Source organism: Leucoraja erinacea, unplaced genomic scaffold (assembly GCF_028641065.1).
Source record: "Leucoraja erinacea ecotype New England unplaced genomic scaffold, Leri_hhj_1 Leri_224S, whole genome shotgun sequence".
NCBI classification, from domain to species: domain Eukaryota; kingdom Metazoa; phylum Chordata; class Chondrichthyes; order Rajiformes; family Rajidae; genus Leucoraja; species Leucoraja erinaceus.
In genome coordinates, this window is record NW_026576125.1 from 91,001 (window position 1) to 102,544 (window position 11,544).

General features: G+C 47.8%; 1 gene segment (V, D, J or C); it reads right to left on the reverse strand.

Annotated features, from left to right (window-relative positions):
• Window positions 1-913: 913 nt before the first annotated feature.
• On the reverse strand, window positions 914-9,980 carry LOC129716383 (Ig gamma-3 chain C region-like). The segment is given in 4 exon segments: window positions 914-1,091; window positions 6,289-6,428; window positions 8,021-8,338; window positions 8,755-9,980. Coding segments are annotated over 4 exon segments (696 nt in total).
• Between the last annotated feature and the right edge of the window lie 1,564 nt (window positions 9,981-11,544).

Consider the following 11,544-nt stretch of genomic DNA (forward strand, 5'->3'; position numbering starts at 1 on the left):
CCACTTGCCTGCACTTGGTCCATATCCCTCCAAACCTGCCCTACCCATGTACCTGTCCAACTGTTTCTTAAACGATGGACTACCTCCTCTGGCAGTTTGTTCCATACACCCACCAACCTCTGTGTGAAAAAGTTACCCCTGGATTCATTTTAAATCTTTTCCCCTTCACCTTGAACCCATGTCCACTGGTCCTCGATTCCCCTACTCTGGGTAAAAGACTCTGTGCACCCACCCGATCTATTCCTCTTATGATTTTGTACATCTCTATAAGATCACCCCTCATCCTCGTACGCTCCATAGAATAGAGACCCACCCTGCTCAACCTCTCCCTGTAGCTCACACCCTCGAGTCCTGGCAACATCCTAGCAACATCCTCGTAAAAGTCCTGGCAACATCCTCAGCTGAAGTCCCTAAAGTGATGAGTAAAATGATGATCAACTCCAAACATTTCATGTTTTTGTTATTTTATTTTATTTATGCATCTAATTTCAAATGAAAACATGCAGTTCAGCAGAAAAATTAAAAAAATAAGCTGCAGACAATGAGTTAAACAACATCTACTTTACAAAACCTGATTGAGCAAGTCCCCAAGCATCGCCCCCCCCCCCTCCCCTCCCCTCCACCACATTGCTTCCTGTTCCTTCTCCCCTCCCCCATGCCCCCTTCTTGCACCTAGGGCATCAGCGCATCCCTCCCCCTCCCACACTCCCCTCTTCTCCTTCACTCATCCCATCCCCATCCCCTTCTCCCCTTTCCCAAACATTAATCCTGCCTTCCTCTCCCACTGCTGCATGCTACCCAATCCAGTGTCTCATACTCTGACATTTTCCCACTGTCATGTCCTATCCTGGCCTTTCCCGCCCCCCCCCCCCCCCCACTCGCCTCACCCCCCTCAGTCCCAACCGGTTTCTTCCCCAGCATCCCCAGTGCATTTCCAAGTTTATCTCCTGTAATGAGCGTTTGCAGAGCAGTAGCCTCAGATTGTCGAGTGAGTGAGTGAAAGACAGGGAGACTCCATTTGTCAACGTCAGCAGCTGCATGGTGATCTCTTGAGTGAATGTGGCGTGTGTGTCGGCTGGTCATTGTTGCACCTGTAATATACACAGGAAAGTTAGATATTGTGTGTGACAAGGTGCAGCACAGATGGTGATCTGCAGGGAAACATAGAAACATAGAAATTAGGTGCAGGAGTAGGCCATTTGGCCCTTCGATCCTGCACCGCCATTCAATATGATCATGGCTGATCATCCAACTCAGTATCCCATACCTGCCTTCTCTCCATACCCCCTAATCCCCTTAGCCACAAGGGCCACATCTAACTCCCTCTTAAATATAGCCAATGAACTGGCCTCAACTACCCTCTGTGGCAGAGAGTTCCAGAGATTCACCACTCTCTGTGTGAAAAAAAACAGGCAAACTAAAGGGACAGGCAAACTAAATAACAGACAGTCTGTCCTTAACCTCAGAGATGGACCCTCGTGGACAGGGGGTCTGCAACATTTCTAGGACCCTCGAGGATTGGTGGTCTGTGCATGTGTGTAGGAGATGGACTCTCATGGACAGGTGGTCTTTCATTAGTGGCCCAGGCCAACTCTAAGGGATACACAGTCTGAATGCCAGTTGTGGGCTGAAGAGAGGTCCCGTACTTGGGCTCAGTTTCCAGATACGGAATACCATGTTAGTTGTAGTTCAGTGATACAGCATCAAACAAGCCCTTCAGCCCAGGGAGACTGCGCCGACCTGCGATCCCTCCACATTAACACTACCCTACACACACTAGGGACAATATTTTTACATTTACATCAAGCCAATTAACCTACAAACCTGTACATCTTTGGAGTTTGGGAGGAAACCGAAGATGTCGGAGAAAACATACGCATGTCACGGGGAGAACGTACAAACTCCGTACAGACTGCACCCGTAGTCAGGATGGAACCCAGATCTCTGGCACTGTAAGGCAGCAGCTCTATCGCTGTGCCACCGTGCTGCCCAACATTTGATATGAATACAACGTTTGTTTGATTTCCTTGTTTGAGCCCAGGGTCATTGCCCCAAATACCCAACGTTCTATGAATGTTTGCTGTATCAAGGCCCAGAGGACAGGAGTAAAGTGGAAAGGTTCAAAGACCAGGGGGATATGAAGGGTCCCATAGAAACATAGAAACATAGAAAATAGGTGCAGGAGGAGGCCATTCGGCCCTTCGAGCCAGCACCTCCATTCATTGTGATCATGGTTGATCACCCCCAATTAATAACCCGTGCCTGCCTTCCCCCCATATCCCTTGATTCCACCAGCCCCTAGAGCCCTATCTAACTCTCTCTTAAATCCATCCAGTGATTTGGCCTCCTCTGTGGTAGGGACTTGCACAAATTCACAACTCACTGGGTGAAAGAGTTTATTCTCACCTCAGTTAATGGCCTCCCCATTATGGCCTCCCCATTATTCTCAGACTGAGGCCCTTGGGTCTGGACTCGCCCAACATTGGGAACATTTTTTCCTGCATCTAGCTTGTCCAGTCCTTTTATAATTTTATATGTTTCTATAAGATCTCCCCCTCATCCTTCTAAACACCAGCGTCCTTCCTCAAATTAGGAGACCAAAGCAGTATACAATACTCCAGATGTGGTCTCACCAGAGCCCTATACAACTGCAGAAGAGCCTCTCTACTCCTATACTGAAATCCTATTGTTATGAAGGCCAACATTCCATTAGCATTCTTCACGGCCTGCTGTACCTGCCCGCCAATTTTCAGTGACTGGTGTACAAGGACACCCAGGTCTCGCTGTACCTCCCCCTTACCTAACCTAACCCCATTGAGATAATAATCTGCCCCCTTGTTTTTGCCGCCAAAGTGGATAACCTCACATTTATCTATATTATACTGCATCTGCCACGCATCTGCCCACTCACTCAACCTGTCCAGGTTACCCTGCAACCTCCTAACATCCTCTTCACAGTTCACACTGCCACCCAGCTTTGTGTCATCCGCAAACTTGCTAGTGTTGCTCCTAATTCCCTCTTGCAAATCATTAATATATATGGTAAACAGTTGCGGCCCCAACACCGAGCCTTGCGGCACTCCACTCGCCACTTCCTGCCATTCTGAAAAGGACCCGTTCTTTCCTACTCTTTGCTTCCGGTCTGCCAACCAATTTTCTATCCATGTCAACACCCTACCCCCAATACCATGTGCTCTAATTTTAGTCACCAGTCTCCCGTGCGGGACCTTATCAAAGGCTTTCTGAAAGTCTAGGTACACTACCTCCACTGGCACCCCTTCATCCATTTTACTTGTCACATCCTCAAAAAATTCCAGAAGATTAGTCAAACATGATTTTCCTTTCATAAATCCATGCTGACTTGGACTAATCCTTTTACTGCTATCTAAATGCCCCATTATTAACTCTTTAATAATTGACTCCAGCATCTTTCCCACCACCGAAGTCAGGCTAACTGGTCTGTAATTCCCCGTTTTCTCTCTCGCTCCTTTCTTGAAAAGTGGGATAACATTAGCTATCCTCCAATCCACAGGAACTGATCCTGAATCTATTGAACATTGGAAAATGATCACCAATGCATCCACTATTTCTAGAACCACCTCCCTGGGATGCAGACCATCAGGCCCAGGGGATTTATCATCCTTTAGTCCCATTAGCCTACCCAATACTATTTCTCACCTAATGAAAATTTCTTTCATTTCCTCTACCCCCTTAGATCCTCTGTCTTCCATTACTTCTGGGAGATTGTATGTGTCTTCCTTAGTGAAGACAGATCCGAAGTACTTGTTCAACTCTTCTGCCATTTCCTTGTTTCCCATAATAATTTCACCCATGTCTGCCTTCATGGAACCCACATTTGTCTTTGCTACTCTTTTTCCCTTAACATATCAAATAAGCTTTTACTGTCCTTCTTTATATTCCTGGCCAGCTTCCCCTCGTACTTCATCTTTTCAGCCCGTATTGCCCGTTTTGTTTCCTTCTGTTGTCCTATGAAGGTTTCCCAATCCTCTGGCTTCTGGCTACTCTTTGCTGTGTTATACATCTTTTCTTTTAGTTTTATTCTATCCCTAACTTCTCTTGTCAGCCACGGTTGCCTCCTACTCCCCTTAGAATCTTTCTTCCTTTTTGGAATGAAATGATCCTGCATCTTCCGGATTATGCCCAGAAATTCCTGCCATTGCTGTTCCACCGTCATTCCTGCTAGGATCCCTTTCCAGTCTGAAGAAGGGTTTCCACCCGAAACGTCGCCTATTTCCTTCGCTCCATAGATGCTGCTGCACCCGCTGAGTTTCTCCAGCATTTTTGTGTACCTTCGATCTTCCAGCATCTGCAGTTCCTTCTTGAACCCTTTCCAGTCTACCTAATTCAATAATTAAGTTTGCTGATGACACTGTGGTGGTGGGCCTGATCTCAGACAACGATGAGAAGGCCTACCGGGAGGAGGTGGCTGATCTAGCACTCTGGTGCCAGGATAACAGCCTCCTCTTGAACATCAAAAAAACAAACGAGCTGATCATGGACTTTAGGAGGGCACATCATCCGAGGACGTACACTCCATTGAGGATAAATGGGGATCCTGTGGATAGGGTGAACTGTTTTAAGTATCTGGGAGTCCACATCACTGAGGATATGACATGGGCATCACACGCCTCAGCACTCGTGAGTAAGGCAAGGCAGCGCCTTTACCACCTCAGGCAATTGAGGAAATTCAGAGTGTCTCCGAGGATCCTCCAGTGCTTCTACGCAGCGGCGGTGGAAAGCATCTTGTCCGGGAACATTACCATCTGGTTTGGGAATTGCTCTGCCAAGGACAAGAAGGCTCTGCAGAGAGTAGTGCGTTCGGCCGAACGCACTATGGGAACTTCACTCACCCCCCTGCAGGAACTATACAACAGGAGGTGCAACTCCAGAGCAAATAAAATCATGGGAGACCCCTTCCACCCCTGCAACGGACTGTTCCAGCTGCTACGGTCAGGCAAACGCCTCCGTTGCCATGCGGTGAGAACGGAGAGGTTGAGAAGGAGTTTCTTCCCAGAGGCAATTCGGACTGTAAATGCCTATCTCACCAGGGACTAACTCTACTGAACGTTTTTCCTTCCATTATTTATTATGTAAAAGAATATGTGTGTTATGATTGTGTTTATAGTTTGTTTGGTTGTTTTGTTGTTTGTCTTTTGCACAAAAGTCCGCGAGCATTTGCCACTTTCATTTCACTGCACATCTCGTATGTGTATGTGACAAATAAACTTGACTTGACTTGACTTGACTTGGCCAGCTCCTCTCTGATGCCTTCATAGTCCCCTTTGTTCAACTACATCACTGACACTTCCGATTTAACCTTCACCTTCTCAAATTGCAGATTAAAACTAATCATATTATGTCACTACCTCCAAGCGGTTCCTTTACCTCTCGTTCTCTTATCAAATCTGGTTCATTAGACAACACTAAATCCAGAATTGCCTTTTCTCTGGTCGGCTTGATTAGAAGCTGCTCTAAGAATACATCTCGGAGGCATTCTACAAACTCTCTTTCTTGGGGTCCTGAACCAAGCTGATTTTCCCAGTCTACCTGCATATTGAAATCCCCCATCACCACAGTGGCATTACCTTTGTTACATGCCAGTTTTAACTCCTGCTGCAACTTACACACTACATCCGGGCTACTATTTGGGGGTCTGTAGATAACACCAATTAGGGTCTTCTTGCCTTTGTAATTCCTCAACTCAATCCACAGTGACTCTACCTCTTCAGTCCCTATGTCTTCCCTCACAAGGGACTGAATTCCCTCCCTCACCAGCAGAGCTACCCCCCCTCCTCTGCCCATCTCCCTGACGTTTCTATAGGCTGTATAACCCTGAATATTAAGTTCCCAGGCCTGATCCTCCTGCAGCCACGTCTCAGTAATCCCCACCATGTCATATCTACCAACCTCTAACTGAGCTTCAAACTCATCTACTTTACTTCTTATACTTCGCGCATTCATGTACAATACTTTTAATTCCTTACACATCTCACCTTTCACATCGATCCCTATTACTCTCCTATCCCTTTGTGAGCTTTCTTTCCCTTTAATTCTAGGGTCATTAACTATCCCTTTACTCCCTTTCCCTTTAACTCCGGCCCTGACTATCCCATTTGACACCCCCCCCCCCCCTTATTGTCCCAGACTGCATCATCTGTTGGCCGTGGTGTGGTGAGGATTGAAGAGTCAGAGAACACAGTGTAGTGAGGAATGGACGGTCACAGTGTGGGGGGGTCACAAAGTATCTTTGTCGTTGGTCATCGTTACCTTGACAACAGTGACGAAGGTACTGTAGAGGAAACTGATAACGAACAAGATGGCGAAGGCAGCAACTGTGAGCATGTTGTCATCTCCATCCAAGTCCCCTGACTCCACCTTCCCTTCCTCACCTGTCAATTCTGTGCCGGCTTCAGGACAAATGAGAAGGTGAGACAGTTAGTTTGCCGCTGATGTTTTGTGAAGATCAACAACGTGTGAATAAAATGAAGACAACAGGAGGACAGGAAGACAGGAGGCTTGGGTTAGTTCCACCGTTCAATGATATGTGGAGATCTATCACCAGCTCCACTGAGCTGACTTTCCCCCACATCCATTATCATCTCGTATAGTCAAACTCTGCAATCTCAGATATAAAATCACCTTCACACCTGAAACCAAATGCTAACTGTGGAAGGCAATTCCAAACTTCCATGAACCTCTGATAGACACAAAAAGCTGGAGTAACTCAGTTGCACAGGCAGTATCTCTGGAGAGAAGGAATGGGTGAGGTTTCGCATCGAGACCCTTCTTCAGACATCATGACCCACTTCATGTAGCATGGCTACCTCTAACTTTTAGACCCTGTACTTTGTATAGAGTTGGATTTCCATAAATCAGGGAGATCATTTGTAACCCAGGGAGCACTGTATACAACTAAAAAATAATTCCTCCTCATCTAGTTAGTTTAGTTTATTGTCACGTGTACCAAGGTACAGTGAAATGCTTTTGTTGCATGCTAACCAGTCAGCGGAAAGGCAAAACATGATTACAAATGAGTCATTCACAGTGTATACATACATGATAAGGGATTAATGTTTAGTGCAAGGTAAAACCAGTAAAGTCCAATCAAAGATAGTCCGAGGGTCTCCAGTGAGGGAGATAATAGTTCAGGACCACTCTCTGGATGTGGTGGGATGATTCAGTTGCCTGATAACAGCTGGGAAGAAACTGTCCCTGAATGTGGAGGTGTGTAAATAGATCTTCACAGGATAATCTATTCTGTTAGCTCCCATTAACTTTGTGAAAACATCAAACAAAACTTCCTTTAGCCTTCTAAATGACAACTTGTTCAGCATCATGAAAGTAAGCATGCAGGTAGGTACAGCAGGCAGTTAAGAAAGTGAATGGCATGTTGGCATTCATAACAAGAGGAGTTGAGTATAGGAGCAAACATCCAGAAACAAAAAATACTACAAAAAGTTGTGACCATTGCCCAGTTCATCGCTGGCTTTGACCTCCCTACCGTCGAAGAGATCTATCATAGTCACTGCCTCTAAAAGGCAGCCAGAATCATCAAGGACCCACACCATCCTGGCCACACACTCATCTCACCATTGCCATCAGGAAGAAGTTACAGGAGCCTGAAAACTGTAACGTCCAGGTACTGGAACAGCTTCTTCCCTACAGCCATCAAGCTATTAAACACAATGAATAAGCTCTGAGCCCTGAACTGCAAAAGACTCTATTATTGTTTGTTATTTGCACTATTTGTTATTTATTAAACTTTTTCTTTTTTTCTCGTTCCCCATTATGCACTATGTTTACATATTCACATATTCTGTTGTGCTGCAGCAAGTAAGAATTTCCTTGTCCCGTCTGGTACATATGACAATAAAACACTCTTGACTCTTCTTGACTCACTCACACACTGCAACACTTGTCCTTCAGTGCTAAACTTGCCTGGGCCTATTTTGTGACGGGGTAAAAGATGTGATGATTAGAGTGAATCCCAGCACAGTACCTTGAAAGCTTTTCACTTCCCGGCTGATACTGGTGTTCGACGGGGGATGAGACACTGTACAGCCGAAGACTGAGCCTTTCTTCCAATCCTCTGAACTCACAGTCAGGAAGTGGCTGGCACTGAAAGTCCCCCCTTGCTCCAGAGCAGTCGGTGTAGCGCTGGTAGTGGAGGAGATTGGGGCTCCGTCTTTCTCCCAAGTGACGTTTATGAGGTCCGGGTAGAAACCAGAGAGCACACACTCGAGGGTGGCTGTGTGGCTTCGCTTGGTCTCTTGGTGAGCTGGAGGCAGCAGTCTGACCTTGGGTCTTTTTGTTTCAACTGGAACAGAGGAGCAAAGTAGATGTGAGACCCTCTTCCTCAAGGGCCTGTTCCACTTACGTGACTTTTTCAGTGACTGCTGGCACCCGTCACAGGTCGCCGATGTTGAAAATGTTGAAAATCCAGCAACCACCAGCACAAGGTACGACTCTTTGGGCAACTACTCATGACCATACAGGTTTCATCCCGCGACATATCGCCAGGGTGTCACTTGTATGGGCGTGAGTAGTCTCCTCAGTCGCCCAAAGAGTCGTAGCGTCTTTCTGGTCACCACTGGATTTTCAACATGTTGAACATTTTCGCTGACCTGCAACGACCTACGACGGGTGTCAGCCGTCACCGAAATAGTTGCGTAAGTGGGAAAGGCCCTTCATGGTAACTAATGTTGGCCGTATCATTGCCGATCTCTCGCCCACCTTTGGCACCTTCTGTCCGTGCTGACACTGGTGAGGATGATGGAGATCGTTGGGCAGAGCACACAACCTCCACCCCGCTGGTCCACTCCTCCACACTGCTCCGGAGTTTACTGCTCACTCTGTCTTGGGTACTTTCTCCTCTCGGTTGGCGGGTCACAGCCCCTGTAGTTCTCTCCCTTCCGCTCACTTGCCAGTAGACTTGGACCTGGCTCAGATCAGCGCCCATTACCACGCACACCACAGTAGCGGTCTTGTTGATCCAAATCTCTTCAGTGGAGGGGTTTTGGATAAAGACAGACAATTCTGCAGATGAGAAATAGGAAGCTTACAAACCGGACAAGGTCTGGTGTTGTCGTCACCGATCAGGACTCTAACAACTTGCATTCATTTTCCAGACTCACTTTATTGACGTGTGCATAAGGAACAACCTCTCTCTCAATGTCTGTTAAACTAAAGAGCTGATCATGGACTACAGGAGACAGCAGGGGAGTGGACACCACCCCATCCATACGGTGATGTTGACATTGAAAGGGTCAGCAGCTTCAAGTTCCTCAGTGTGTACATCAGTGAGGACCTCTCCTGGACACTGCACACGGACACAATAACTAAGAAAGCCCGCCAGCGGCTCTTTCTCCTGACAATACTGAGGTAGTTTGGCATGAATGCCAGCATCCTCACAAACATCTATAGATGCACCATCGAGAGCCTGCTGACGGGTTGCATCACAGTCTGGTACGGGAACTGTTCTGCCCACAGCCGCAAATCACTACAGAGAGTGGAGAAGGCGGCACAGCACATCACTGGCAACTGTCTCCTGGCCATTCAGGACATTTTCCACTGTCGGTGCCTGTGGAAGGCACACAGCATCATCAAGGACCACGGCCACCCAGCACACAGACTGTTCTCCTTGTTACCGTCAGGCAGACGATACAGGGGCATGGCTGCAAGTACCACCAGACTTAAGAACTATTTTGACCATCAGGCTATCAGGCTAAATACTATATTTTACTTCGGAGTCAAGTGCGTGACTACGTGAGGAACCCACTCAGCACGAATGCGCGGCATTACGTTCACGCAGGCAACAGCGGCAAGCGGGAGTCAGGCGCTCCCGCTACAAGCCTGAAGGAAGGAACCGTTAGGTAAGTACTTACCTTCAGTTTTAACTAGCGACTCGCGTCTGTTTGTTGCTCCAGGTGGAGCAAAGCAGCAGATGCAAGCGGCCCCCGTTGGACTCTGGGGAAGGAGCGTTCCGTTCGCGGAGGGGGGAGAGACGGCACCAGGACCGCACGCTGCGGTCCACAGATAGGGAGCTGCGTCGGTGCCAGTCCAGACGTAAGCCCCCCACCCCCCCTTGGCCTCCGGAGAAGGAGCGTTCCGTTCGCGGAGGGGAGAGAGACGGCACCAGGACCACACACGCTGCGGTCCACAGACAGAGCTGCGCTGGTTTCCAGTCCAGAGGCACAGCGGGAGTCAGGCGCCCCCGCTACAGTTAAAAAACGGACCATCAGGTAAGTCTACTCTGAGGTCGGTTTTCCTGGCATGGAGCGGCTCATGGAGCGTAAGCTCCAGCGAGACGTGCTTCGTGAGGAGCAGTTTCGCAGAGGGAATTCAGGCACTCCCTCCACACTGGCCATTGCTTCCTCCTCATCCGAGGACAGCTTTGGCGACCAGAGCTGGGCTGGTCAAGAAGATGGGCACTGGCTGAACAACATCGGGAGTATGCTTGGGGTACAGGATCAGGGAGAGCTGCTGGGTGTGGCCGCTACGTGGTTTCACCACGAGCAAGATGGCCTTTCAGTCTTAACTGATGGCCAGCCTACTACCTGTTTTTTCCAAAAAACCTCTCCAAGACTGGTAGCCATGAGGCATTGGTTTCATCACGCCTCCCCTAAATTGCATTTACTCGAAGTGCCCGCCATTATTGGGGGATACATTGAGCAGCGCATTTTAACCCAAATATCTTAAAATTGCATTTGATACCCTGACGTCGGCTATCATGTCCACCTGCTCATTCCAGAAGGGCAGGGTAGTATGGCAAAACACCTGACCCTACTGTTCAACAGTATACCCCGTAACTTCTCAAGGGAAGTCACAAACCTGCCCTCAATGTATGAAATTCACAGGACTGTGAGAACGCCGACCTCACAACCACAGATCCTGCTACCTGGCACTTACCAAACCAGTCCTAAAAACTGGACGAAGTGTTCAAACTATTCGGCACAAGAGGGCAGAGTCTGGAATGAGCACCACACTAAACCAGACAGCAGTACCTCTACGCGTCCACCAGGGGCGTCTACCTCATGGTACTGGTGAAAGCTCGGGGCCTGCATGCCAATCCCGTAAGCCTTTTAGGCCAGGGCCCACAGCAGGCCCCATGGAAAATGCTCCACCCCCCAACAAACATCGTCCCTACAAGAACAAGGAACCAGAAACTGAAGAAAACAACAATGAAGGCAGATAGGTTTGGTTCCTACTATCACATAAAGGTGAAGGGTTTGTACTAACAAGGGGTGGGTGAATCACACCTGGTTAGGAAGCTATCACTCGTGGTAGTTATATACCAAAATATATATTCAAGGGGAATAGAATTAATATCCTGCCACCAAATCAGCAAGCACCCCAAGGGGTCTACCCTCCCACAATGGTGAATGTCGCACCATCATTGATTAACCACTTGAGTATTTCACCAGGTATACCCACATGGGATTTGTAACTCCTACCATGGATCCAAGGACACTTTATGGTAGACATCGACTTTGAAGATGCATACTATTCAGTGCCTTTTCATAT